The sequence below is a fragment of the Oncorhynchus gorbuscha genome, linkage group LG15 (genome assembly GCF_021184085.1).
Source record: "Oncorhynchus gorbuscha isolate QuinsamMale2020 ecotype Even-year linkage group LG15, OgorEven_v1.0, whole genome shotgun sequence".
Taxonomy (NCBI): Eukaryota; Metazoa; Chordata; class Actinopteri; order Salmoniformes; family Salmonidae; genus Oncorhynchus; species Oncorhynchus gorbuscha.
Genome location: NC_060187.1, coordinates 1,098,387 through 1,124,563, shown reverse-complemented (window position 1 = coordinate 1,124,563; position 26,177 = coordinate 1,098,387). Strand labels below are relative to the sequence as shown.

General features: G+C 52.8%; 1 protein-coding gene and 1 long non-coding RNA gene across 7 annotated transcripts in view; both read right to left on the bottom strand.

The window, feature by feature from the left end:
• The window catches only part of LOC123996510 (cytoplasmic FMR1-interacting protein 1 homolog), an 89,591-nt gene that overhangs the window by 15,470 nt on the left and 47,944 nt on the right, over positions 1–26,177 (bottom strand). For 5 of the 6 annotated variants that reach the window (XR_006832002.1, XR_006832001.1, XM_046299900.1 and 2 more), the window contains 7 exons: positions 19,290–19,456; positions 19,003–19,150; positions 16,391–16,544; positions 15,086–15,242; positions 14,850–14,946; positions 8,252–8,328; positions 1,234–1,342 (listed from right to left, as the gene is read on the bottom strand). Coding sequence is in view for 4 of the 6 variants with exons in the window: in XM_046299900.1 (XP_046155856.1) it covers positions 1,234–1,342; positions 8,252–8,328; positions 14,850–14,946; positions 15,086–15,242; positions 16,391–16,544; positions 19,003–19,150; positions 19,290–19,456 (909 nt within the window). In the remaining 2 variants the exon portion in view is untranslated. Of the gene's footprint in view, positions 1–1,233; positions 1,343–8,251; positions 8,329–14,849; positions 14,947–15,085; positions 15,243–16,390; positions 16,545–19,002; positions 19,151–19,289; positions 19,457–22,274; positions 22,292–26,177 lie in introns of those variants that run through there. The other variant, XM_046299904.1, reaches the window with a different exon arrangement.
• On the bottom strand, positions 13,871–14,787 carry LOC123996512. The gene is made up of 3 exons (XR_006832003.1): positions 14,440–14,787; positions 13,966–14,334; positions 13,871–13,915 (listed from the first exon to the last, which is right to left on the bottom strand). It is a non-coding gene; the product is annotated as an uncharacterized LOC123996512 (long non-coding RNA).

Below are 26,177 nucleotides of genomic sequence, written 5' to 3'. Positions count from 1 at the left end.
TGGGGGAGTAGTGGGGGGAGTAGTGGGGGGAGTAGTGGGTTGAGTAGTGGGGGAGTAGTGGGTTGAGTAGTGGGGGAGTAGTGGGGGAGTAGTGGGGGAGTAGTGGGTGGAGTAGTGGGTGGAGTAGTGGGCGGAGTAGTGGGCGGAGTAGTGGGTTGAGTAGTGGGTTGAGTAGTGGGGGAGTAGTGGGGGAGTAGTGGGGGAGTAGTGGGGGGAGTAGTGGGAGGAGTAGTGGGGGGAGTAATGGGAGGAGTATCCTTTCACTCCCTCTCTCCTCAGAAGCAGGCACACGTGAGGCGAGTGACTAGAACCAGTTTCAGCTGTTGGTTTTATTGAGTTGTCATTGGCTGACACAGTTCTCATCACTTCACACATTAACAGAGGAGCGGTCTAGGCGGTAAATCTAAGACCCGTAGCAATTATATCAGAACCCAGATACATTATGAAAATAAATCTGAATCTGGGACCTGGACCCGCTTGGATCTCGGAATTTCGGGTCTGTTGCACCCGTGAATACCTCTAGTTGGAGGGTTAGGGGTCAGAGGTCATCTGGACGTGGTGTTTTAGCAGTCTCGAAGGCAGTTCGAGGGTTAGGGGTCAGATGGTTACCTGGACTTGCCAATTATTCAGCCTGGGTCTAGTAGTGGTTGGAGGGTTAGAGAGTCAGAGGTAAAGGTACATGGCGTTGTTTCAGCAGGGTCTCGTAGCAGTTGGAGGGGTAGGGTTAGGGGTCAGGGGGTTACCTGAACGTGGCATTGTTTCAGCAGGGTCTCGTAGCAGTTGGAGGGTTAGGGGTCAGAGGTCAGGGGGTTACCTGAACGTGGCGTTGTTTCAACAGGGTCTAGCAGCGGTTGGAGGGTTAGGGGGTCAGAGGTCAAGGTACGTGGTGTTGTTTCAACAGGGTCTCGTAGCAGTTGGAGGGGTAGGGTTAGGGGTCAGGGGGTTACCTGAACGTGGCGTTGTTTCAGCAGGGTCTCGTAGCAGTTGGAGGGTTAGGGGTCAGAGGTCAGGGGGTTACCTGAAAGTGGCGTTGTTTCAACAGGGTCTCGTAGCGGTTGGAGGGTTATGGGGTCAGAGGTCAGGGGGTTACCTGAACGTGGCGTTGTTTCAACAGGGTCTCGTAGCGGTTGGAGGGGTAGGGGTCAGAGGTCAGGAGGTTACCTGAACGTGGCGTTGTTTCAACAGGGTCTCGTAGCGGTTGGACGGTTAGGGGGTCAGAGGTCAGGAGGTTACCTGAACGTGGCGTTGTTTCAGCAGGGTCTCGTAGCGGTTGGACGCGGGCCAGGGGATGTTGGCTCCCTGGTTCTTACAGTCCGCTCTCAGACGCTTGTCCAGCAGCAGACTGAGGAGAAGAGAAAGACCATATAAACAATAAGACAACCAGAGAGAGACCCCACTTTAGACGAGTTAAACACGCTGGGCAGAAGGGTACAGAGGTCAAAGGGCAATCTCCTATAAACAGCTGAGAGATAGGGGTGGAGAAACACAACCACTCACCAACACCTCTGGAAGTTTGGCCAAAAATAAGTCATCACGAGAACAAAAAAGAAGTCTGTGTCTGTAGGGTGTCGGAAACACCAAGCCTCACATACAGACCATTTCAGAAGGGCCAGTATTGAATGAGAAGGACACACGTAGAAGGGCCAGTATTGAATGAGGAGGACACACGTAGAAGGGCCAGTATTGAATGAGGAGGACACACGTAGAAGGGCCAGTATTGAATGAGGAGGACACACGTAGAAGGGCCAGTATTGAATGAGGAGGACACACGTAGAAGGGCCAGTATTGAATGAGGAGGACACACGTAGAAGGGCCAGTATTGAATGAGGAGGACACACATAGAAGGGCCAGTATTGAATGAGGAGGACACACGTAGAAGGGCCAGTATTGAATGAGGAGGACACACGTAGAAGGGCCAGTATTGAATGAGGAGGACACACGTAGAAGGGCCAGTATTGAATGAGGAGGACACACGTAGAAGGGCCAGTATTGAATGAGGAGGACACACGTAGAAGGGCCAGTATTGAATGAGGAGGACACACGTAGAAGGGCCAGTATTGAATGAGGAGGACACACGTAGAAGGGCCAGTATTGAATGAGGAGGACACATGTAGAAGGGCCAGTATTGAATGAGGAGGACACATGTAGAAGGGCCAGTATTGAATGAGGAGGACACATGTAGAAGGGCCAGTATTGAATGAGGAGGACACATGTAGAAGGGCCAGTATTGAATGAGGAGGACACATGTAGAAGGGCCAGTATTGAATGAGGAGGACACATGTAGAAGGGCCAGTATTGAATGAGGAGGACACATGTAGAAGGGCCAGTATTGAATGAGGAGGACACATGTAGAAGGGCCAGTATTGAATGAGGAGGACACATGTAGAAGGGCCAGTATTGAATGAGGAGGACACATGTAGAAGGGCCAGTATTGAATGAGGAGGACACATAAACACTATCCTAAACAACAGTTGACCAGGGTAGTTAGTGCATAAACACTGTCCTAAACAACAGTTGACCAGGGTAGTTAGTGCATAAACACTGTCCTAAACAATAGTTGACCAGGGTAGTTAGTGCATAAACACTGTCCTAAACAACAGTTGGCCAGGGTAGTTAGTGCATAAACACTGTCCTAAACAACAGTTGACCAGGGTAGTTAGTGCATAAACACTATCCTAAACAACAGTTGACCAGGGTAGTTAGTGCATAAACACTATCCTAAACAACAGTTGACCAGGGTAGTTAGCCCCTTTGATGTTCCACGATATGTACTTCATGCTATTATTTCTGCCACCCGGAACCTCCCCATTACACACCCGTCATTAAGCAAGGAATACCCCAAACCACCAGGGTAACACCAGGGTAACACCAGGGTAACACCAGGCTAACACCAGGCAGGATAACACCAGGGTAACACCAGGCAGGATAACACCAGGGTAACACCAGGCAGGGTAACACCAGGGTAACACCAGGCAGGGTAACACCAGGCAGGGTAACACCAGGCAGGGTAACACCAGGATAACACCAGGATAACACCAGGATAACACCAGGCAGGATAACACCAGGCAGGATAACACCAGGCAGGATAACACCAGGCAGGATAACACCAGGCAGGATAACACCAGGCAGGATAACACCAGGCAGGATAACACCAGGCAGGGTAACACCAGGATAACACCAGGGTAACACCAGGGTAACACCAGGCAGGGTAACACCAGGCAGGGTAACACCAGGCAGGGTAACACCAGGCAGGGTAACACCAGGGTAACACCAGGCAGGGTAACACCAGGGTAACACCAGGCAGGATAACACCAGGGTAACACCAGACAGGATAACACCAGGCTAACACCAGGATAACACCAGGCAGGATAACACCAGGCTAACACCAGGCTAACACCAGGGTAACACCAGGCAGGGTAAAACCAGGGTAACACCAGGCAGGATAACACCAGGGTAACACCAGGCAGGATAACACCAGGGTAACACCAGGCAGGATAACACCAGGGTAACACCAGGCAGGATAACACCAGGATAACACCAGGATAACACCAGGCAGGGTAACACCAGGAAAACACCAGTCAGGATAACACCAGGCAGGATAACACCAGGCAGGATAACACCAGGCAGGATAACACCAGGATAACACCAGGCAGGGTAACACCAGGCAGGGTAACACCAGGCAGGGTAACACCAGGCAGGGTAACACCAGGCTAACACCAGGATAACACCAGGCAGGATAACACCAGGCAGGATAACACCAGGCAGGATAACACCAGGCAGGATAACACCAGGCAGGATAACACCAGGCAGGATAACACCAGGCAGGATAACACCAGGCAGGATAACACCAGGCAGGATAACACCAGGCAGGATAACACCAGGCAGGATAACACCAGGCAGGATAACACCAGGCAGGATAACACCAGGGTAACACCAGGATAACACCAGGCAGGATAACACCAGGCAGGGTAACACCAGGCAGGGTAACACCAGGGTAACACCAGGATAACACCAGGATAACACCAGGCAGGATAACACCAGGCTAACACCAGGCAGGCTAACACCAGGCAGGCTAACACCAGGCTAACACCAGGCTAACACCAGGCTAACACCAGGCAGGGTAACACCAGGATAACACCAGGCAGGGCAACACCAGGGTAACACCAGGGTAACAGCAGGATAACACCAGGCAGGATAACACCAGGGTAACACCAGGCAGGGTAAAACCAGGGTAACACCAGGCAGGATAACACCAGGCAGGATAACACCAGGAAGGATAACACCAGGAAGGATAACACCAGGAAGGATAACACCAGGGTAACACCAGGGTAACACCAGGCAGGATAACACCAGGCAGGGTAACACCAGGCAGGGTAACACCAGGCAGGGTAACACCAGGCAGGGTAACGCCAGGCAGGGTAACACCAGGATAACACCAGGCAGGATAACACCAGGCAGGATAACACCAGGCAGGCTAACACCAGGCTAACACCAGGGAAACACCAGGGTAACACCAGGCAGGGCAACACCAGGCAGGGCAACACCAGGCAGGGTAACACCAGGCAGGGTAACACCAGGCAGGGCAACACCAGGCAGGGCAACACCAGGCAGGGCAACACCAGGCAGGGCAACACCAGGCAGGGCAACACCAGGCAGGGCAACACCAGGCAGGGCAACACCAGGCAGGGCAACACCAGGCAGGGCAACACCAGGCAGGGTAACACCAGGGTAACAGCAGGATAACACCAGGCAGGGTAAAACCAGGGTAACACCAGGCAGGATAACACCAGGGTAACACCAGGCAGGGTAACACCAGGCAGGATAACACCAGGCAGGATAACACCAGGCAGGATAACACCAGGCAGGATAACACCAGGCAGGGTAACACCAGGGTAACACCAGGATAACACCAGGCAGGATAACACCAGGGTAACACCAGGATAACACCAGGCAGGGTAACACCAGGCAGGATAACACCAGGATAACACCAGGCAGGGTAACACCAGGCAGGATAACACCAGGATAACACCAGGCAGGATAACACCAGGCAGGATAACACCAGGCAGGATAACACCAGGGTAACACCAGGATAACACCAGGCAGGATAACACCAGGGTAACACCAGGCAGGGTAACACCAGGCAGGGTAACACCAGGCAGGATAACACCAGGCAGGATAACAACAGGCAGGATAACAACAGGCAGGATAACACCAGGGTAACACCAGGCAGGATAACACCAGGGTAACACCAGGCAGGATAACACCAGGGTAACACCAGGCAGGGTAACACCAGGGTAACACCAGGATAACACCAGGCAGGATAACACCAGGCAGGGTAACACCAGGCAGGGTAACACCAGGCAGGATAACACCAGGCAGGATAACACCAGGCAGGATAACACCAGGCAGGATAACACCAGGCTAACACCAGGCTAACACCAGGGTAACACCAGGGTAACACCAGGGTAACACGAGGGAGGGCAACACCAGGGTAACACCAGGGTAACACCAGGGTAACACCAGGGTGGGCAACACCAGGGTAACACCAGGGTAACAGCAGGATAACAGCAGGATAACACCAGGCAGGATAACACCAGGGTAACACCAGGGTAACACCAGGCAGGGTAAAACCAGGGTAACACCAGGCAGGATAACACCAGGGTAACACCAGGCAGGATAACACCAGGCAGGATAACACCAGGATAACACCAGGCAGGATAACACCAGGCAGGATAACACCAGGCAGGGTAACACCAGGATAACACCAGGCAGGATAACACCAGGGTAACACCAGGCAGGATAACACCAGGCAGGATAACACCAGGCAGGATAACACCAGGCAGGATAACACCAGGCAGGATAACACCAGGCAGGATAACACCAGGGTAACACCAGTCAGGATAACACCAGGGTAACACCAGGCAGGATAACACCAGGGTAACACCAGGCAGGATAACACCAGGGTAACACCAGGCAGGATAACACCAGGGTAACACCAGGATAACACCAGGATAACACCAGGATAACACCAGGATAACACCAGGCAGGATAACACCAGGGTAACACCAGGATAACACCAGGCAGGGTAACACCAGGCAGGGTAACACCAGGCAGGATAACACCAGGCAGGATAACACCAGGGTAACACCAGGCAGGATAACACCAGGGTAACACCAGGCAGGATAACACCAGGCAGGATAACACCAGGGTAACACCAGGCAGGATAACACCAGGCAGGATAACACCAGGCAGGATAACACCAGGCAGGATAACACCAGGGTAACACCAGGATAACACCAGGCAGGATAACACCAGGGTAACACCAGGCAGGGTAACACCAGGGTAACACCAGGATAACACCAGGCAGGATAACACCAGGCAGGGTAACACCAGGCAGGGTAACACCAGGCAGGATAATACCAGGCAGGGTAACACCAGGCAGGGTAACACCAGGCAGGGTAACACCAGGCAGGGTAACACCAGGGTAACACCAGGCAGGATAACACCAGGCAGGATAACACCAGGCAGGATAACACCAGGCAGGCTAACACCAGGCAGGCTAACACCAGGGTAACACCAGGGTAACACCAGGCAGGGCAACACCAGGCAGGGCAACACCAGGGTAACACCAGGGTAACAGCAGGGTAACAGCAGGATAACACCAGGCAGGATAACACCAGGGTAACACCAGGGTAACAGCAGGCAGGGTAAAACCAGGGTAACACCAGGCAGGATAACACCAGGGTAACACCAGGCAGGATAACACCAGGCAGGATAACACCAGGCAGGATAACACCAGGCAGGATAACACCAGGATAACACCAGGCAGGGTAACACCAGGCAGGATAACACCAGGGTAACACCAGGATAACACCAGGCAGGATAACACCAGGCAGGATAACACCAGGCAGGATAACACCAGGGTAACACCAGGCAGGGTAACACCAGGGTAACACCAGGATAACACCAGGCAGGATAACACCAGGCAGGATAACACCAGGCAGGGTAACACCAGGCAGGGTAACACCAGGCAGGGTAACACCAGGCAGGGTAACACCAGGCAGGGTAACACCAGGCAGGGTAACACCAGGATAACACCAGGGTAACACCAGGCAGGGTAACACCAGGCAGGGTAACACCAGGGTAACACCAGGCAGGGTAACACCAGGCAGGGTAACACCAGGCAGGGTAACACCAGGCAGGGTAACGGCAGGGTAACACCAGGCAGGATAACACCAGGGTAACACCAGGCAGGGTAAAACCAGGGTAACACCAGGCAGGATAACACCAGGATAACACCAGGCAGGATAACACCAGGCAGGATAACACCAGGGTAACACCAGGATAACACCAGGCAGGATAACACCAGGATAACACCAGGGTAACACCAGGGTAACACCAGGCAGGGTAACACCAGGCAGGATAACACCAGGGTAACATCAGGCAGGATAACACCAGGCAGGATAACACCAGGCAGGATAACACCAGGCAGGATAACACCAGGGTAACACCAGGATAACACCAGGATAACACCAGGCAGGATAACACCAGGGTAACACCAGGCAGGGTAACACCAGGGTAACACCAGGCAGGATAACACCAGGGTAACACCAGGCAGGATAACACCAGGGTAACACCAGGCAGGGTAACACCAGGCAGGGTAACACCAGGCAGGGTAACACCAGGCAGGGTAACACCAGGCAGGGTAATACCAGGCAGGGTAACACCAGGCAGGGTAACACCAGGGTAACACCAGGCAGGATAACACCAGGCAGGGTAACACCAGGCAGGGTAACACCAGGCAGGATAACACCAGGCAGGATAACACCAGGCAGGGTAACACCAGGCAGGATAACACCAGGGTAACACCAGGCAGGATAACACCAGGCAGGGTAACACCAGGCAGGGTAACACCAGGGTAACACCAGGGTAACACCAGGCAGGATAACACCAGGCAGGATAACACCAGGCAGGGTAACACCAGGCAGGGTAACACCAGGCAGGATAACACCAGGCAGGATAACACCAGGGTAACACCAGGCAGGGTAACACCAGGCAGGATAACACCAGGCAGGATAACACCAGGCAGGGTAACACTAGGCAGGGTAACACTAGGCAGGGTAACACCAGGCAGGGTAACACCAGGCAGGGTAACACCAGGCAGGATAACACCAGGCAGGGTAACACCAGGCAGGGTAACGGCAGGGTAAATCAACTGAAAATACATAATGACAACAGAAATTGAACGTACCTTCCAGCTAGAATCTTGTAGTAGGCAAATATCTGATCAGCCAGCTTGTAGACAAACTGATCAAAACACAGGTTGACCTGCAGAGGATGTCATAGAGGAAGTACAGTATCAGTCATCATCAAAACACAGGTTGACCTGCAGAGGATGTCAGAGAGGAAGTACAATATCAGTCATCATCAAAACACAGGTTGACCTGCAGAGGATGTCATAGAGGAAGTACAGTATCAGTCATCATCAAAACACAGGTTGACCTGCAGAGGATGTCAGAGAGGAAGTACAGTATCAGTCATCATCAAAACACAGGTTGACCTGCAGAGGATGTCAGAGAGGAAGTACAGTATCAGTCATCATCAAAACACAGGTAGACCTGCAGAGGATGTCAGAGAGGAAGTACAGTATCAGTCATCATCAAAACACAGGTTGACCTGCAGAGGATATCAGAGAGGAAGTACAGTATCAGTCATCATCAAAACACAGGTTGACCTGCAGAGGATGTCAGAGAGGAAGTACAGTATCAGTCATCATCATCAAGGTTGACATGAGGTAAGGGGTAAGGGGAGCGAGTGGTCGCATCTGCACGTCGCTCCAACGGGTAGTATAACTTTTTCATTATATTTCATTATATCACAACGGTTTGATTTGTCTTATCTTAGCAATTTCTTCTCAGCTAGCTACATAGCCGTCTTTGTATCAAAGATAATTGCGTAATTATCGTATTTCGCCGTCCTAACGTAGTCTTCACTAGCCAGCTAGCTAACGTCCACTGATTAGCTGCACTGGAGAAACTGTTACACTCAACTGAACGACTTGATTAGTTTAGTGTTAGCTAGCTACATAGCTGTCTTTGCTGTCTTCGTATCATCGTATCATCGTATCCAAGATAATTGTGTTGTTTAGGTTTAGAGTGTGTAGTCTTAGAGTGATTATCTTAATTTACCGAGGTTAGCTAGCCAGCTATTTGTCGTCCTTAACGTAGGTGACTCTGCTAGCTAGCCAACAGCTAGCCAACGCTAGCCAACGTCTTCTGTATAGAACTCAACTACCCGGTCGCATTCACAGGTTGTATCACATTTTCACTTCATTTTCATTACAGTACAACGGTTTGATTTGTTTGATCGTAGCTAGCTACTTAGCTAGCTACATAGCCGTCTTTGTATCAAAGATAATTGTGTAGTCTAGAGCGATTTTCTAGGTTCGCTAGCCATCTATTGTCGTTCTTTTAACGCAACGTAACGTAAACAACACTGCTAGCTAGCCTGCTAGCCCCGAATAGCAACACTGCAGAAACTATTACACTCAACGGAACGACTTGATTAGTGTAGTGTCAACAACGCACCCACTGCCAGCTGGCCTACTTCAGCAGTACTGTATCATTTTAATCATTTTAGTCAATAAGATTCTTGCTACGTAGCTTAACTTTCTGAACATTCGAGACGTGTAGTCCACTTGTCATTCCAATCTCCTTTGCATTAGCGTAGCCTCTTCTGTAGCCAGTCAACTATGTGTCGGTTTATCCCTGTTCTCTCCTCTCTGCACAGACCATACAAACGCTCCTCACCGCGTGGCCGCGGCCACCCTACTCTGGTGGTCCCAGCGCGCACGACCCACGTGGAGTTCCAGGTCTCCGGTAGCCTCTGGAACTGCCAATCTGCGGTCAACAAGGCAGAGTTCATCTCAGCCCATGCCTCCCTCCAGTCCCTCGACTTCTTGGCCCTGACGGAAACATGGATCACCACAGACAACACTGCTACTCCTACTGCTCTCTCTTCGTCCGCCCACGTGTTCTCGCACACCCCGAGAGCGTCTGGTCAGCGGGGTGGTGGCACCGGGATCCTCATCTCTCCCAAGTGGTCATTCTCTCTTTCTCCCCTTACCCATCTGTCTATCGCCTCCTTTGAATTCCATGCTGTCACAGTTACTAGCCCTTTCAAGCTTAACATCCTTATCATTTATCGCCCTCCAGGTTCCCTCGGAGAGTTCATCAATGAGCTTGATGCCTTGATAAGCTCCTTTCCTGAGGACGGCTCACCTCTCACAGTTCTGGGCGACTTTAACCTCCCCACGTCTACCTTTGACTCTTTCCTCTCTGCCTCCTTCTTTCCACTCCTCTCCTCTTTTGACCTCACCCTCTCACCTTCCCCCTACTCACAAGGCAGGCAATACGCTCGACCTCATCTTTACTAGATGCTGTTCTTCCACTAACCTCATTGCAACTCCCCTCCAAGTCTCCGACCACTGCCTTGTATCCTTTTCCCTCTCGCTCTCATCCAACACCTCCCACACTGCCCCTACTCGGATGGTATCGCGCCGTCCCAACCTTCGCTCTCTCTCCCCCGCTACTCTCTCCTCTTCCATCCTATCATCTCTTCCCTCCGCTCAAACCTTCTCCCACCTATCTCCTGATTCTGCCTCCTCAACCCTCCTCTCCTCCCTCTCTGCATCCCTTGACTCTCTATGTCCCCTATCCTCCAGGCCGGCTCGGTCCTCCCCTCCCGCTCCGTGGCTCGATGACTCATTGCGAGCTCACAGAACAGGGCTCCGGGCAGCCGAGCGGAAATGGAGGAAAACTCGCCTCCCTGCGGACCTGGCATCCTTTCACTCCCTCCTCTCTACATTTTCCTCCTCTGTCTCTGCTGCTAAAGCCACTTTCTACCACGCTAAATTCCAAGCTTCTGCCTCTAACCCTAGGAAGCTCTTTGCCACCTTCTCCTCCCTCCTGAATCCTCCGCCCCCTCCCCCCTCCCTCTCTGCAGATGACTTCGTCAACCATTTTGAAAAGAAGGTCGACGACATCCGATCCTCGTTTGCTAAGTCAAACGACACCGCTGGTTCTGCTCACACTGCCCTACCCTGTGCTCTGACCTCTTTCTCCCCTCTCTCTCCAGATGAAATCTCGCGTCTTGTGACGGCCGGCCGCCCAACAACCTGCCCGCTTGACCCTATCCCCTCCTCTCTTCTCCAGACCATTTCCGGAGACCTTCTCCCTTACCTCACCTCGCTCATCAACTCATCCCTGACCGTTGGCTACGTCCCTTCCGTCTTCAAGAGAGCGAGAGTTGCACCCCTTCTGAAAAAACCTACACTCGATCCCTCCGATGTCAACAATTACAGACCAGTATCCCTTCTTTCTTTTCTCTCCAAAACTCTTGAACGTGCCGTCCTTGGCCAGCTCTCCCGCTATCTCTCTCTGAATGACCTTCTTGATCCAAATCAGTCAGGTTTCAAGACTAGTCATTCAACTGAGACTGCTCTCCTCTGTATCACGGAGGCGCTCCGCACTGCTAAAGCTAACTCTCTCTCCTCTGCTCTCATCCTTCTAGATCTATCGGCTGCCTTCGATACTGTGAACCATCAGATCCTCCTCTCCACCCTCTCCGAGTTGGGCATCTCCGGCGCGGCCCACGCTTGGATTGCGTCCTACCTGACAGGTCGCTCCTACCAGGTGGCGTGGCGAGAATCTGTCTCCTCACCACGCGCTCTCACCACTGGTGTCCCCAGGGCTCTGTTCTTGGCCCTCTCCTATTCTCGCTATACACCAAGTCACTTGGCTCTGTCATAACCTCACATGGTCTCTCTTATCATTGCTATGCAGACGACACACAATTAATCTTCTCCTTTCCCCTTCTGATGACCAGGTGGCGAATCGCATCTCTGCATGTCTGGCAGACATATCAGTGTGGATGACGGATCACCACCTCAAGCTGAACCTCGGCAAGACGGAGCTGCTCTTCCTCCCGGGGAAGGACTGCCCGTTCCATGATCTCGCCATCACGGTTGACAACTCCATTGTGTCCTCCTCCCAGAGCGCCAAGAACCTTGGCGTGATCCTGACAACACCCTGTCGTTCTCAACTAACATCAAGGCGGTGGCCCGTTCCTGTAGGTTCATGCTCTACAACATCCGCAGAGTACGACCCTGCCTCACACAGGAAGCGGCGCAGGTCCTAATCCAGGCACTTGTCATCTCCCGTCTGGATTACTGCAACTCGCTGTTGGCTGGGCTCCCTGCCTGTGCCATTAAACCCCTTCAACTCATCCAGAACGCCGCAGCCCGTCTGGTGTTCAACCTTCCCAAGTTCTCTCACGTCACCCCGCTCCTCCGTTCTCTCCACTGGCTTCCAGTTGAAGCTCGCATCCGCTACAAGACCATGGTGCTTGCCTACGGAGCTGTGAGGGGAACGGCACCTCAGTACCTCCAGGCTCTGATCAGGCCCTACACCCAAACAAGGGCACTGCGTTCATCCACCTCTGGCCTGCTCGCCTCCCTACCACTGAGGAAGTACAGCTCCCGCTCAGCCCAGTCAAAACTGTTCGCTGCCCTGGCCCCCCAATGGTGGAACAAACTCCCTCACGACGCCAGGACAGCGGAGTCAATCACCACCTTCCGGAGACACCTGAAACCCCACCTCTTTAAGGAATACCTAGGATAGGTTAAGTAATCCCTCTCACCCCACCCCCCCTAAGTTTTAGATGCACTATTGTTAAGTGACTGTCCCACTGGATGTCATAAGGTGAATGCACCAATTTGTAAGTCGCTCTGGATAAGAGCGTCTGCTAAATGACTTAAATGTAATGTAAATGACTTAAATGTAATTTGGGTCAGTGATTGTTGGCCTTGCAGGAGGCTGTATTTCCATTCGAATCCAAATCTAATGTTACTAGTAATGTACAGTACACAGCTCAATAATACATCAACCATTATGCACAGGTACATGACTAGTTACCTCTGCTGTAGTGGTGACTAGTTACCTCTGCTGTAGTGGTGACTAGTTGCCCCTGCTGTAGTGGTGACTAGTTGCCCCTGCTGTAGTGGTGACTAGTTGCCCCTGCTGTAGTGGTGACTAGTGGTGACTAGTTGCCCTGCTGTAGTGGTGACTAGTTACCTCTGCTGTAGTGGTGACTAGTTACCTCTGCTGTAGTGGTGACTAGTTACCTCTGCTGTAGTGGTGACTAGTTGCCTCTGCTGTAGTGGTGACTAGTTACCTCTGCTGTAGTGGTGACTAGTTACCTCTGCTGTAGTGGTGACTAGTTACCTCTGCTGTAGTGGTGACTAGTTACCTCTGCTGTAGTGGTGACTAGTTACCTCTGCTGTAGTGGTGACTAGTTACCTCTGCTGTAGTGGTGACTAGTTACCTCTGCTGTAGTGGTGACTAGTTACCTCTGCTGTAGTGGTGACTAGTTACCTCTGCTGTAGTGGTGACTAGTTACCTCTGCTGTAGTGGTGACTAGTTACCTCTGCTGTAGTGGTGACTAGTTACCTCTGCTGTAGTGGTGACTAGTTACCTCTGCTGTAGTGGTGACTAGTTACCTCTGCTGTAGTGGGCACTAGTCTAATGGTGAACTAGTTACCTCTGCTGTAGTGATGACTAGTTACCTCTGCTGTAGTGATGACTAGTTACCTCTGCTGTAGTGATGACTAGTTACCTCTGCTGTAGTGATGACTAGTTACCTCTGCTGTAGTGATGACTAGTTACCTCTGCTGTAGTGATGACTAGTTACCTCTGCTGTAGTGATGACTAGTTACCTCTGCTGTAGTGATGACTAGTTACCTCTGCTGTAGTGATGACTAGTTACCTCTGCTGTAGTGATGACTAGTTACCTCTGCTGTAGTGATGACTAGTTACCTCTGCTGTAGTGATGACTAGTCTAATGGTGAACTAGTTACCTCTGCTGTAGTGATGACTAGTTACCTCTGCTGTAGTGATGACTAGTTACCTCTGCTGTAGTGATGACTAGTCTAATGGTGAACTAGTTACCTCTGCTGTAGTGATGACTAGTCTAATGGTGAACTAGTTACCTCTGCTGTAGTGATGACTAGTCTAATGGTGAACTAGTTACCTCTGCTGTAGTGATGACTAGTCTAATGGTGAACTAGTTACCTCTGCTGTAGTGATGACTAGTCTAATGGTGAACTAGTTACCTCTGCTGTAGTGATGACTAGTCTAATGGTGAACTAGTTACCTCTGCTGTAGTGATGACTAGTCTAATGGTGAACTAGTTACCTCTGCTGTAGTGATGACTAGTCTAATGGTGAACTAGTTACCTCTGCTGTAGTGATGACTAGTCTAATGGTGAACTAGTTACCTCTGCTGTAGTGATGACTAGTCTAATGGTGAACTAGTTACTGTAGTGATGACTAGTCTGAACTGTTACCTCTAGTGATGACTAGTCTAATGGTGAACTAGTTACCTCTGCTGTAGTGATGACTAGTCTAATGGTGAACTAGTTACCTCTGCTGTAGTGATGACTAGTCTAATGGTGAACTAGTTACCTCTGCTGTAGTGATGACTAGTCTAATGGTGAACTAGTTACCTCTGCTGTAGTGATGACTAGTCTAATGGTGAACTAGTTACCTCTGCTGTAGTGATGACTAGTCTAATGGTGAACTAGTTACCTCTGCTGTAGTGATGACTAGTCTAATGGTGAACTAGTTACCTCTGCTGTAGTGATGACTAGTCTAACGGTGAACTACATACCTCTGCTGTAGTGATGACTAGTCTAATGGTGAACTAGTTACCTCTGCTGTAGTGATGACTAGTCTAACGGTGAACTACATACCTCTGCTGTAGTGATGACTAGTCTAACGGTGAACTACATACCTCTGCTTCTATCTCATCGTAGAGGAACTGCTTCTTGAACCTGGTCAGGGCGTAGTGGGCACTGTCATTATAGAGGTCCAGAGGATACAGCACATACCTGGAGGACAGACACTTCATGAGACTGGCTCTGGATGGACGACTGTGTGTGTGTCTGTGTGTCTGTGTGTGTCTGTGTGTGTCTGTGTCTGTGTCTGTGTCTGTGTGTCTGTGTGTGTGTGTGTGTGTGTGCTCCTTACTCCATCATAGAGGCCTCCTTGGTCTCCAGAATGTGGTCTGTGAGGATCCAGGGCATGGACATCTCGATGGGGAACTGGATCCTGCGCCCCATGGTCAGCTCCAGGAAGAACTCTCTGAACCACAGCTGAGACAGGTCACAGCACTGCTGTAGGGTCTCTGTTAGGGGACAGAGGGTTAGGGGGGGCAGAGGGTTAGAGAGGGGACAGGGGGTTAGAGAGGGGGCAGAGGGTTAGGGGGGGGCAGAGGGTTAGGGTGGGGGGACAGAGGGTTAGGGGGGACAGAGGGTTAGAGAGGGGACAGGGGGTTAGAGAGGGGGCAGAGGGTTAGGGGGGGGCAGAGGGTTAGGGGGGCAGAGGGTTAGGGTGGGGACAGGGGTTAGAGAGGGGGCAGAGGGTTAGGGGGCAGAGGGTTAGGGGGGGGGGACAGGGGGGGGTTAGAGAGGGGACAGGGGGTTAGAGAGGGGCAGAGGGTTAGGGGGGGCAGAGGGTTAGGGGGGGCAGAGGGGGGGGACAGGGGGTTAGAGAGGGGACAGGGGGTTAGAGAGGGGCAGAGGGTTAGGGGGGGCAGAGGGTTAGGGGGGTGACAGAGGGTTAGGGGGGGGGACAGAGGGTTAGAGAGGGGACAGGGGGTTAGAGAGAGGGCAGAGGGTTAGGGGGGGGCAGAGGGTTAGGGGGGGACAGAGGGTTAGAGAGGGGACAGGGGGTTAGAGAGGGGGCAGAGGGTTAGGGGGGGGGCAGAGGGTTAGGGGGGGCAGAGGGTTAGGGGGGGCAGAGGGTTAGGGGGGGGGACAGAGGGTTAGAGAGGGGGCAGAGGGTTAGGGGGGGGGGGGGGGCAGAGGGTTAGGGGGGGGTGACAGAGGGTTAGGGGGGGGGGACAGAGGGTTAGAGAGGGGACAGGGGGTTAGAGAGAGGGCAGAGGGTTAGGGGGGGGCAGAGGGTTAGGGGGGGACAGAGGGTTAGAGAGGGGACAGGGGGTTAGAGAGGGGGCAGAGGGTTAGGGGGCAGAGGGTTAGGGGGGGACAGAGGGTTAGGGGGGACAGAGGGTTGGGGGGGACAGGGGGTTAGGGAGGGGGACAGGGGGTTAGGGAGGGACAGGGGGTTAGGGAGGGGGACAGGGGGTTAGGGAGGGGGACAGGGGGTTAGGGAGGGGGACAGGGGGTTAGGGGGACAGAGGGTTAGGGGGCAGAGGGTTAGGGGGGGCAGAGGGTTAGGGGGACAGACGGAGGGTTAGGGGGGGACAGACGGAGGGTTAGAGGTAGAGAGGGAACAGGGAGAGAGAGCAGGATGGTTCTGTAAACTCCTTACCGCTGAAGTTGAGCAGGTGAGTATAGAAGAAGGACTCTCTGTGGAACTTCTCCATGTCCATGATGGTGGGTCCCTCCAGACTGCTGCGGAGGGTCTTCTTAGAACCACTCTTATCAGCTATCAGAGACTCCAGCATGGTACGAACCATGTACAGCTACAGAGGAGGAGGAGGAGAGGACATTAAACGAAAAGCCCAGGAGGCCGGATGTTGCAGAGATACTGGAACAGGCACACCATGTTGTCTTTCTCACTACTAAGATCCATCCTGAAACCATGTGCTGAGAGAGAGAGAGGCCGAGGGTGCTGAGAGAGACCCGAGGGTGCTGAGAGAGAGAGGCCCAGGGTGCTGAGAGAGACCCGAGGGTGCTGAGAGAGAGAGAGGCCGAGGGTGCTGAGAGAGACCCGAGGGTGCTGAGAGAGAGAGAGAGGCCGAGGGTGCTGAGAGAGAGAGAGGCCGAGGGTGCTGAGAGAGAGAGAGGCCGAGGGTGCTGAGAGAGAGAGAGGCCGAGGGTGCTGAGAGAGAGAGAGGCCGAGGGTGCTGAGAGAGAGAGAGGCCGAGGGTGCTGAGAGCGAGAGAGGCCGAGGGTGCTGAGAGAGAGAGAGGCCGAGGGTGCTGAGAGAGAGAGGGCCGAGGGTGCTGAGAGAGGCCGAGGGTGCTGAGAGAGGCCGAGGGTGCTGAGAGAGGCCGAGGGTGCTGAGAGAGGCCGAGGGTGCTGAGAGAGAGAGAGACCGAGGGTGCTGAGAGAGAGAGAGACCGAGGGTGCTGAGAGAGAGAGAGACAGAGGGTGCTGAGAGAGAGAGAGACAGAGGGTGCTGAGAGAGAGAGAGGCCGAGGGTGCTGAGAGAGAGAGAGGCCGAGGGTGCTGAGAGAGAGAGAGGCCGAGGGTGCTGAGAGAGAGAGAGGCCGAGGGTGCTGAGAGAGAGAGGCCCAGGGTGCTGAGAGAGACCCGAGGGTGCTGAGAGAGAGAGGCCCAGGGTGCTGAGAGAGACCCGAGGGTGCTGAGAGAGGCCGAGGGTGCTGAGAGAGAGAGAGGCCGAGGGTGCTGAGAGAGAGAGAGGCCGAGGGTGCTGAGAGAGAGAGAGAGGCCCAGGGTGCTGAGAGAGAGAGAGAGGCCCAGGGTGCTGAGAGAGACCCGAGGGTGCTGAGAGAGAGAGAGGCCGAGGGTGCTGAGAGAGAGAGAGACCGAGGGTGCTGAGAGAGAGAGAGACCGAGGGTGCTGAGAGAGAGAGAGACCGAGGGTGCTGAGAGAGAGAGAGACAGAGGGTGCTGAGAGAGAGAGAGACAGAGGGTGCTGAGAGAGAGAGAGACAGAGGGTGCTGAGAGAGAGAGAGACAGAGGGTGCTGAGAGAGAGAGAGGCCGAGGGTGCTGAGAGAGAGAGAGAGGCCCAGGGTGCTGAGAGAGACCCGAGGGTGCTGAGAGAGAGAGAGAGGCCGAGGGTGCTGAGAGAGAGAGAGACCGAGGGTGCTGAGAGAGAGAGAGAGACCGAGGGTGCTGAGAGAGAGAGAGAGGCCCAGGGTGCTGAGAGAGAGAGGCCGAGGGTGCTGAGAGAGAGAGGCCGAGGGTGCTGAGAGAGAGAGAGGCCGAGGGTGCTGAGAGAGAGAGAGGCCGAGGGTGCTGAGAGAGAGAGAGGCCGAGGGTGCTGAGAGAGAGAGAGGCCGAGGGTGCTGAGAGAGAGAGAGGCCGAGGGTGCTGAGAGAGAGAGAGGCCGAGGGTGCTGAGAGAGAGAGAGGCCGAGGGTGCTGAGAGAGAGAGAGGCCGAGGGTGCTGAGAGAGAGAGGGTGCTGAGAGAGGCCGAGGGTGCTGAGAGAGAGAGAGGCCGAGGGTGCTGAGAGAGAGAGAGGCCGAGGGTGCTGAGAGAGAGAGAGGCCGAGGGTGCTGAGAGAGAGAGAGGCCGAGGGTGCTGAGAGAGAGAGAGGCAGAGGGTGCTGAGAGAGAGGGGGAGAGAGGCTGAGGGTGCTGAGAGAGAGAGGCCGAGGGTGCTGAGAGAGAGGGGGAGAGAGGCCGAGGGTGCTGAGAGAGAGGGGGAGAGAGACCGAGGGTGCTGAGAGAGAGGGGGAGAGAGGCCGAGGGTGCTGAGAGAGAGAGGCCGAGGGTGCTGAGAGAGAGAGAGGCCGAGGGTGCTGAGAGAGAGGGGGAGAGAGACCGAGGGTGCTGAGAGACCGAGGGTGCTGAGAGAGAGAAAACAGAGGGTGCTGAGAGAGAGAAAACAGAGGGTGCTGAGAGAGAGACCAGGGGTGCTGAGAGAGAGAAAACAGAGGGTGCTGAGAGAGAGACCAGGGGTGCTGAGAGAGAGAAAACAGAGGGTGCTGAGAGAGAGACCAGGGGTGCTGAGAGAGAGAAAACAGAGGGTGCTGAGAGAGAGACCAGGGGTGCTGAGAGAGAGAAAACAGAGGGTGCTGAGAGAGAGACCAGGGGTGCTGAGAGAGAGAAAACAGAGGGTGCAGAGAGAGAGACCAGGGGTGCTGAGAGAGAGGGGGAGAGAGACCGAGGGTGCTGAGAGAGAGGGGGAGAGAGACCGAGGGTGCTGAGAGAGAGGGGGAGAGAGACCGAGGGTGCTGAGAGAGAGGGGGAGAGAGACCGAGGGTGCTGAGAGAGGGGGCTCAGACAGACCTGTGTGCTGGAAGGGCCGACGGCGCGGCGAGGAACCTTGATGTCAAAGCCTCCCTTGGGGTCTTTCTCTCCTCGCAGGGCAGGGTCATTGTGGGGCTCATGTCCTGCCTCCCAATCACAGATGGTCTTCCTGATGGCCTGCAGGACACTGGGGAGAGAAACATGTTGATCAGTACATCAGAGTGACTGAGCGTGTGTGTGTGTGTGTGTGTGTGTGTGTGTGTGTGTGTGTGTGTGTGTGTGTGTGTGTGTGTGTGTGTGTGTGTGTGTGTGTCGCTCCGTAGTACCTCTGCACCACGTTCTTCTTCTTCTTGATGGCCTGCCGTAGCGGGTCTCTCAGGGTGAGCTGGGCGAAGTCCTGCAGGGCCGAGTAGATGGTGTGGCGGATAGCGTGGTTAAAAACAGACTCCATACGACCCATCAGGACCTGTAAACCCTTTATCATGGCCATCACCTGGAGGGAAGGACCACCTCACGTTTAGTTAGTCTCTAACACACCTAGAGACAGGTTAGTTAGTCTAACACACCTAGAGACAGGTTAGTTCGTCTCTAACACACCTAGAGACAGGTTAGTTCGTCTCTAACACACCTAGAGACAGGTTAGTTCGTCTCTAACACACCTAGAGACAGGTTAGTTCGTCTAACACACCTAGAGACAGGTTAGTTCGTCTCTAACACACCTAGAGACAGGTTAGTTCGTCTAACACACCTAGAGACAGGTTAGTTTGTCTAACACACCTAGAGACAGGTTAGTTTGTCTCTAACACACCTAGAGACAGGTTAGTTTGTCTCTAACACACCTAGAGACAGGTTAGTTCGTCTAACACACCTAGAGACAGGTTAGTTTGTCTAACACACCTAGAGACAGGTTAGTTTGTCTCTAACACACCTAGAGACAGGTTAGTTTGTCTCTAACACACCTAGAGACAGGTTAGTTTGTCTCTAACACACCTAGAGACAGGTTAGTTTGTCTCTAACACACCTAGAGACAGGTTAGTTTGTCTAACACACCTAGAGACAGGTTAGTTTGTCTAACACACCTAGAGACAGGTTAGTTAGTCTAACACACCTAGGTAAGTTAGAGACACCTCACAAAGGTAAATTAGAGACAGGTTAGTCAGAGACACTAAAGAGGAGTTAGGCTGACTGACCTCTACCAGGGAGAACTTCTCCTGACTGACCTCTACCAGGGAGAACTTCTCCTGACTGACCTCTACCAGGGAGAACTTCTCCTGACTGACCTCTACCAGGGAGAACTTCTCCTGACTGACCTCTACCAGGGAGAACTTCTCCTGACTGACCTCTACCAGGGAGAACTTCTCCTGACTGACCTCTACCAGGGAGAACTTCTCCTGACTGACCTCTACCAGGGAGAACTTCTCCTGACTGACCTCTACCAGGGAGAACTTCTCCTGACTGACCTCTACCAGGGAGAACTTCTCCTGACTGACCTCTACCAGGGAGAACTTCTCCTGACTGACCTCTACCAGGGAGAACTTCTCCTGACTGACCCTACCAGGGAGAACCAGGGAGAACTTCTCCTGACTGACCTCTACCAGGGAGAACTTCTCCTGACTACCAGGGAGAACTTCTCCTGACTGACCTCTACCAGGGAGAACTTCTCCTGACTGACCTCTACCAGGGAGAACTTCTCCTGACTGACCTCTACCAGGGAGAACTTCTCCTGACTGACCTCTACCAGGGAGAACTTCTCCTGACTGACCTCTACCAGGGAGAACTTCTCCTGACTGACCTCTACCAGGGAGAACTTCTCCCGACTAAAGAGGAGTTGACTGACCTCTACCAGGGAGAACTTCTCCTCACTAAAGAGGAGTTAGGCTGACTGACCTCTACCAGGGAGAACTTCTCCTGACTGACCTCTACCAGGGAGAACTTCTCCTGACTAAAGAGGAGTTGACTGACCTCTACCAGGGAGAACTTCTCCTCACTAAAGAGGGGTTAGGCTGACTGACCTCTACCAGGGAGAACTTCTCCTCACTGACCTCTATCAGGGAGAACTTCCTCACTAAAGAGGAGCTGACTGACCTCTATCAGGGAGAACTTCCTCACTAAAGAGGAGCTGACTGACCTATATCAGGGAGAACTTCCTCACTAAAGAGGAGCTGACTGACCTCTACCAGGGAGAACTTCTCCTGACTAAAGAGGAGCTGACTGATCTCTACCAGGGAGAACTTCTCCTGACTAAAGAGGAGTTGACTGACCTCTACCAGGGAGAACTTCTCCTCACTAAAGAGGGGTTAGGCTGACTGACCTCTACCAGGGAGAACTTCTCCTCACTGACCTCTACCAGGGAGAACTTCTCCTGACTGACCTCTATCAGGGAGAACTTCCTCACTAAAGAGGAGCTGACTGACCTCTATCAGGGAGAACTTCCTCACTAAAGAGGAGCTGACTGACCTATATCAGGGAGAACTTCCTCACTAAAGAGGAGCTGACTGACCTCTACCAGGGAGAACTTCTCCTGACTGACCTCTACCAGGGAGAACTTCTCCTCACTAAAGAGGAGTTGACTGACCTCTATCAGGGAGAACTTCCTCACTAAAGAGGAGCTGACTGACCTCTACCAGGGAGAACTTCCTCACTAAAGAGGAGCTGACTGACCTCTACCAGGGAGAACTTCTCCTCACTAAAGAGGAGCTGACTGACCTCCACCAGGGAGAACTTCTCCTCACTGACCTCTACCAGGGAGAACTTCTCCTGACTGACCTCTACCAGGGAGAACTTCTCCTGACTGACCTCTACCAGGGAGAACTTCTCCTGACTGACCTCTACCAGGGAGAACTTCTCCTGACTAAAGAGGAGTTGACTGACCTCTACCAGGGAGAACTTCTCCTCACTAAAGAGGAGTTAGGCTGACTGACCTCTACCAGGGAGAACTTCTCCTGACTGACCTCTACCAGGGAGAACTTCTCCTGACTGACCTCTACCAGGGAGAACTTCTCCTGACTGACCTCTACCAGGGAGAACTTCTCCTGACTGACCTCTACCAGGGAGAACTTCTCCTGACTGACCTCTACCAGGGAGAACTTCTCCTGACTGACCTCTACCAGGGAGAACTTCTCCTGACTGACCTCTACCAGGGAGAACTTCTCCTGACTGACCTCTACCAGGGAGAACTTCTCCTGACTGACCTCTACCAGGGAGAACTTCTCCTGACTGACCTCTACCAGGGAGAACTTCTCCTGACTGACCTCTACCAGGGAGAACTTCTCCTGACTGACCTCTACCAGGGAGAACTTCTCCTGACTGACCTCTACCAGGGAGAACTTCTCCTGACTGACCTCTACCAGGGAGAACTTCTCCCGACTAAAGAGGAGTTGACTGACCTCTACCAGGGAGAACTTCCTCACTAAAGAGGAGTTAGGCTGACTGACCTCTACCAGGGAGAACTTCTCCTGACTGACCTCTACCAGGGAGAACTTCTCCTGACTAAAGAGGAGTTGACTGACCTCTACCAGGGAGAACTTCTCCTCACTAAAGAGGGGTTAGGCTGACTGACCTCTACCAGGGAGAACTTCTCCTCACTGACCTCTATCAGGGAGAACTTCCTCACTAAAGAGGAGCTGACTGACCTCTATCAGGGAGAACTTCCTCACTAAAGAGGAGCTGACTGACCTATATCAGGGAGAACTTCCTCACTAAAGAGGAGCTGACTGACCTCTACCAGGGAGAACTTCTCCTGACTAAAGAGGAGCTGACTGATCTCTACCAGGGAGAACTTCTCCTGACTAAAGAGGAGTTGACTGACCTCTACCAGGGAGAACTTCTCCTCACTAAAGAGGGGTTAGGCTGACTGACCTCTACCAGGGAGAACTTCTCCTCACTGACCTCTACCAGGGAGAACTTCTCCTGACTGACCTCTATCAGGGAGAACTTCCTCACTAAAGAGGAGCTGACTGACCTCTATCAGGGAGAACTTCCTCACTAAAGAGGAGCTGACTGACCTATATCAGGGAGAACTTCCTCACTAAAGAGGAGCTGACTGACCTCTACCAGGGAGAACTTCTCCTGACTGACCTCTACCAGGGAGAACTTCTCCTCACTAAAGAGGAGTTGACTGACCTCTATCAGGGAGAACTTCCTCACTAAAGAGGAGCTGACTGACCTCTACCAGGGAGAACTTCCTCACTAAAGAGGAGCTGACTGACCTCTACCAGGGAGAACTTCTCCTCACTAAAGAGGAGCTGACTGACCTCCACCAGGGAGAACTTCTCCTCACTGACCTCTACCAGGGAGAACTTCTCCTGACTGACCTCTACCAGGGAGAACTTCTCCTGACTGACCTCTACCAGGGAGAACTTCTCCTGACTGACCTCTACCAGGGAGAACTTCTCCTGACTGACCTCTACCAGGGAGAACTTCTCCTGACTAAAGAGGAGTTGACTGACCTCTACCAGGGAGAACTTCTCCTCACTAAAGAGGAGTTAGGCTGACTGACCTCTACCAGGGAGAACTTCTCCTGACTGACCTCTACCAGGGAGAACTTCTCCTGACTAAAGAGGAGCTGACTGATCTCTACCAGGGAGAACTCCTGACTAAAGAGGAGCTGACTGATCTCTAAAGAGGAGAACTTCTCCTGACTAAAGAGGAGTTGACTGACCTCTACCAGGGAGAACTTCTCCTCACTAAAGAGGGGTTAGGCTGACTGACCTCTACCAGGGAGAACTTCTCCTCACTGACCTCTACCAGGGAGAACTTCTCCTGACTGACCTCTATCAGGGAGAACTTCCTCACTAAAGAGGAGCTGACTGACCTCTATCAGGGAGAACTTCCTCACTAAAGAGGAGCTGACTGACCTCTACCAGGGAGAACTTCTCCTGACTGACCTCTACCAGGGAGAACTTCTCCTCACTAAAGAGGAGTTGACTGACCTCTACCAGGGAGAACTTCCTCACTAAAGAGGAGCTGACTGACCTCTACCAGGGAGAACTTCCTCACTAAAGAGGAGCTGACTGACCTCTACCAGGGAGAACTTCTCCTCACTAAAGAGGAGCTGACTGACCTCCACCAGGGAGAACTTCTCCTCACTAAAGAGGAGCTGACTGACCTCCACCAGGGAGAACTTCTCCTCACTAAAGAGGAGTTGACTGACCTCTACCAGGGAGAACTTCTCCTGACTAAAGAGGAGTTGACTGACCTCTACCAGGGAGAACTTCTCCTCACTAAAGAGGGGTTAGGCTGACTGACCTCTACCAGGGAGAACTTCTCCTCACTGACCTCTATCAGGGAGAACTTCCTCACTAAAGAGGAGCTGACTGACCTCTATCAGGGAGAACTTCCTCACTAAAGAGGAGCTGACTGACCTATATCAGGGAGAACTTCCTCACTAAAGAGGAGCTGACTGACCTCTACCAGGGAGAACTTCTCCTGACTAAAGAGGAGCTGACTGATCTCTACCAGGGAGAACTTCTCCTGACTAAAGAGGAGTTGACTGACCTCTACCAGGGAGAACTTCTCCTCACTAAAGAGGGGTTAGGCTGACTGACCTCTACCAGGGAGAACTTCTCCTCACTGACCTCTACCAGGGAGAACTTCTCCTGACTGACCTCTATCAGGGAGAACTTCCTCACTAAAGAGGAGCTGACTGACCTCTATCAGGGAGAACTTCCTCACTAAAGAGGAGCTGACTGACCTATATCAGGGAGAACTTCCTCACTAAAGAGGAGCTGACTGACCTCTACCAGGGAGAACTTCTCCTGACTGACCTCTACCAGGGAGAACTTCTCCTCACTAAAGAGGAGTTGACTGACCTCTATCAGGGAGAACTTCCTCACTAAAGAGGAGCTGACTGACCTCTACCAGGGAGAACTTCCTCACTAAAGAGGAGCTGACTGACCTCTACCAGGGAGAACTTCTCCTCACTAAAGAGGAGCTGACTGACCTCCACCAGGGAGAACTTCTCCTCACTGACCTCTACCAGGGAGAACTTCTCCTGACTGACCTCTACCAGGGAGAACTTCTCCTGACTGACCTCTACCAGGGAGAACTTCTCCTGACTGACCTCTACCAGGGAGAACTTCTCCTGACTGACCTCTACCAGGGAGAACTTCTCCTGACTAAAGAGGAGTTGACTGACCTCTACCAGGGAGAACTTCTCCTCACTAAAGAGGAGTTAGGCTGACTGACCTCTACCAGGGAGAACTTCTCCTGACTGACCTCTACCAGGGAGAACTTCTCCTCACTAAAGAGGAGTTGACTGACCTCTACCAGGGAGAACTTCTCCTGACTAAAGAGGAGCTGACTGATCTCTACCAGGGAGAACTTCTCCTGACTAAAGAGGAGTTGACTGACCTCTACCAGGGAGAACTTCTCCTCACTAAAGAGGGGTTAGGCTGACTGACCTCTACCAGGGAGAACTTCTCCTCACTGACCTCTACCAGGGAGAACTTCTCCTGACTGACCTCTATCAGGGAGAACTTCCTCACTAAAGAGGAGCTGACTGACCTCTATCAGGGAGAACTTCCTCACTAAAGAGGAGCTGACTGACCTCTACCAGGGAGAACTTCTCCTGACTGACCTCTACCAGGGAGAACTTCTCCTCACTAAAGAGGAGTTGACTGACCTCTACCAGGGAGAACTTCCTCACTAAAGAGGAGCTGACTGACCTCTACCAGGGAGAACTTCCTCACTAAAGAGGAGCTGACTGACCTCTACCAGGGAGAACTTCTCCTCACTAAAGAGGAGCTGACTGACCTCCACCAGGGAGAACTTCTCCTCACTAAAGAGGAGCTGACTGACCTCCACCAGGGAGAACTTCTCCTCACTAAAGAGGAGCTGACTGACCTCTACCAGGGAGAACTTCTCCTCACTAAAGAGGAGCTGACTGACCTCCACCAGGGAGAACTTCTCCTCACTAAAGAGGAGTTGACTGACCTCTACCAGGGAGAACTTCTCCTGACTGACCTCTACCAGGGAGAACTTCTCCTCACAAAAGAGGAGTTGGCTGACCTCTACCAGGGAGAACTTCTCCTCACTGACCTCTACCAGGGAGAACTTCTCCTCACTGACCTCTACCAGGGAGAACTTCTCCTCACTGACCTCTACCAGGGAGAACTTCTCCTCACTGACCTCTACCAGGGAGAACTTCTCCTCACTGACCTCTACCAGGGAGAACTTCTCCTCACTGACCTCTACCAGGGAGAACTTCTCCTCAC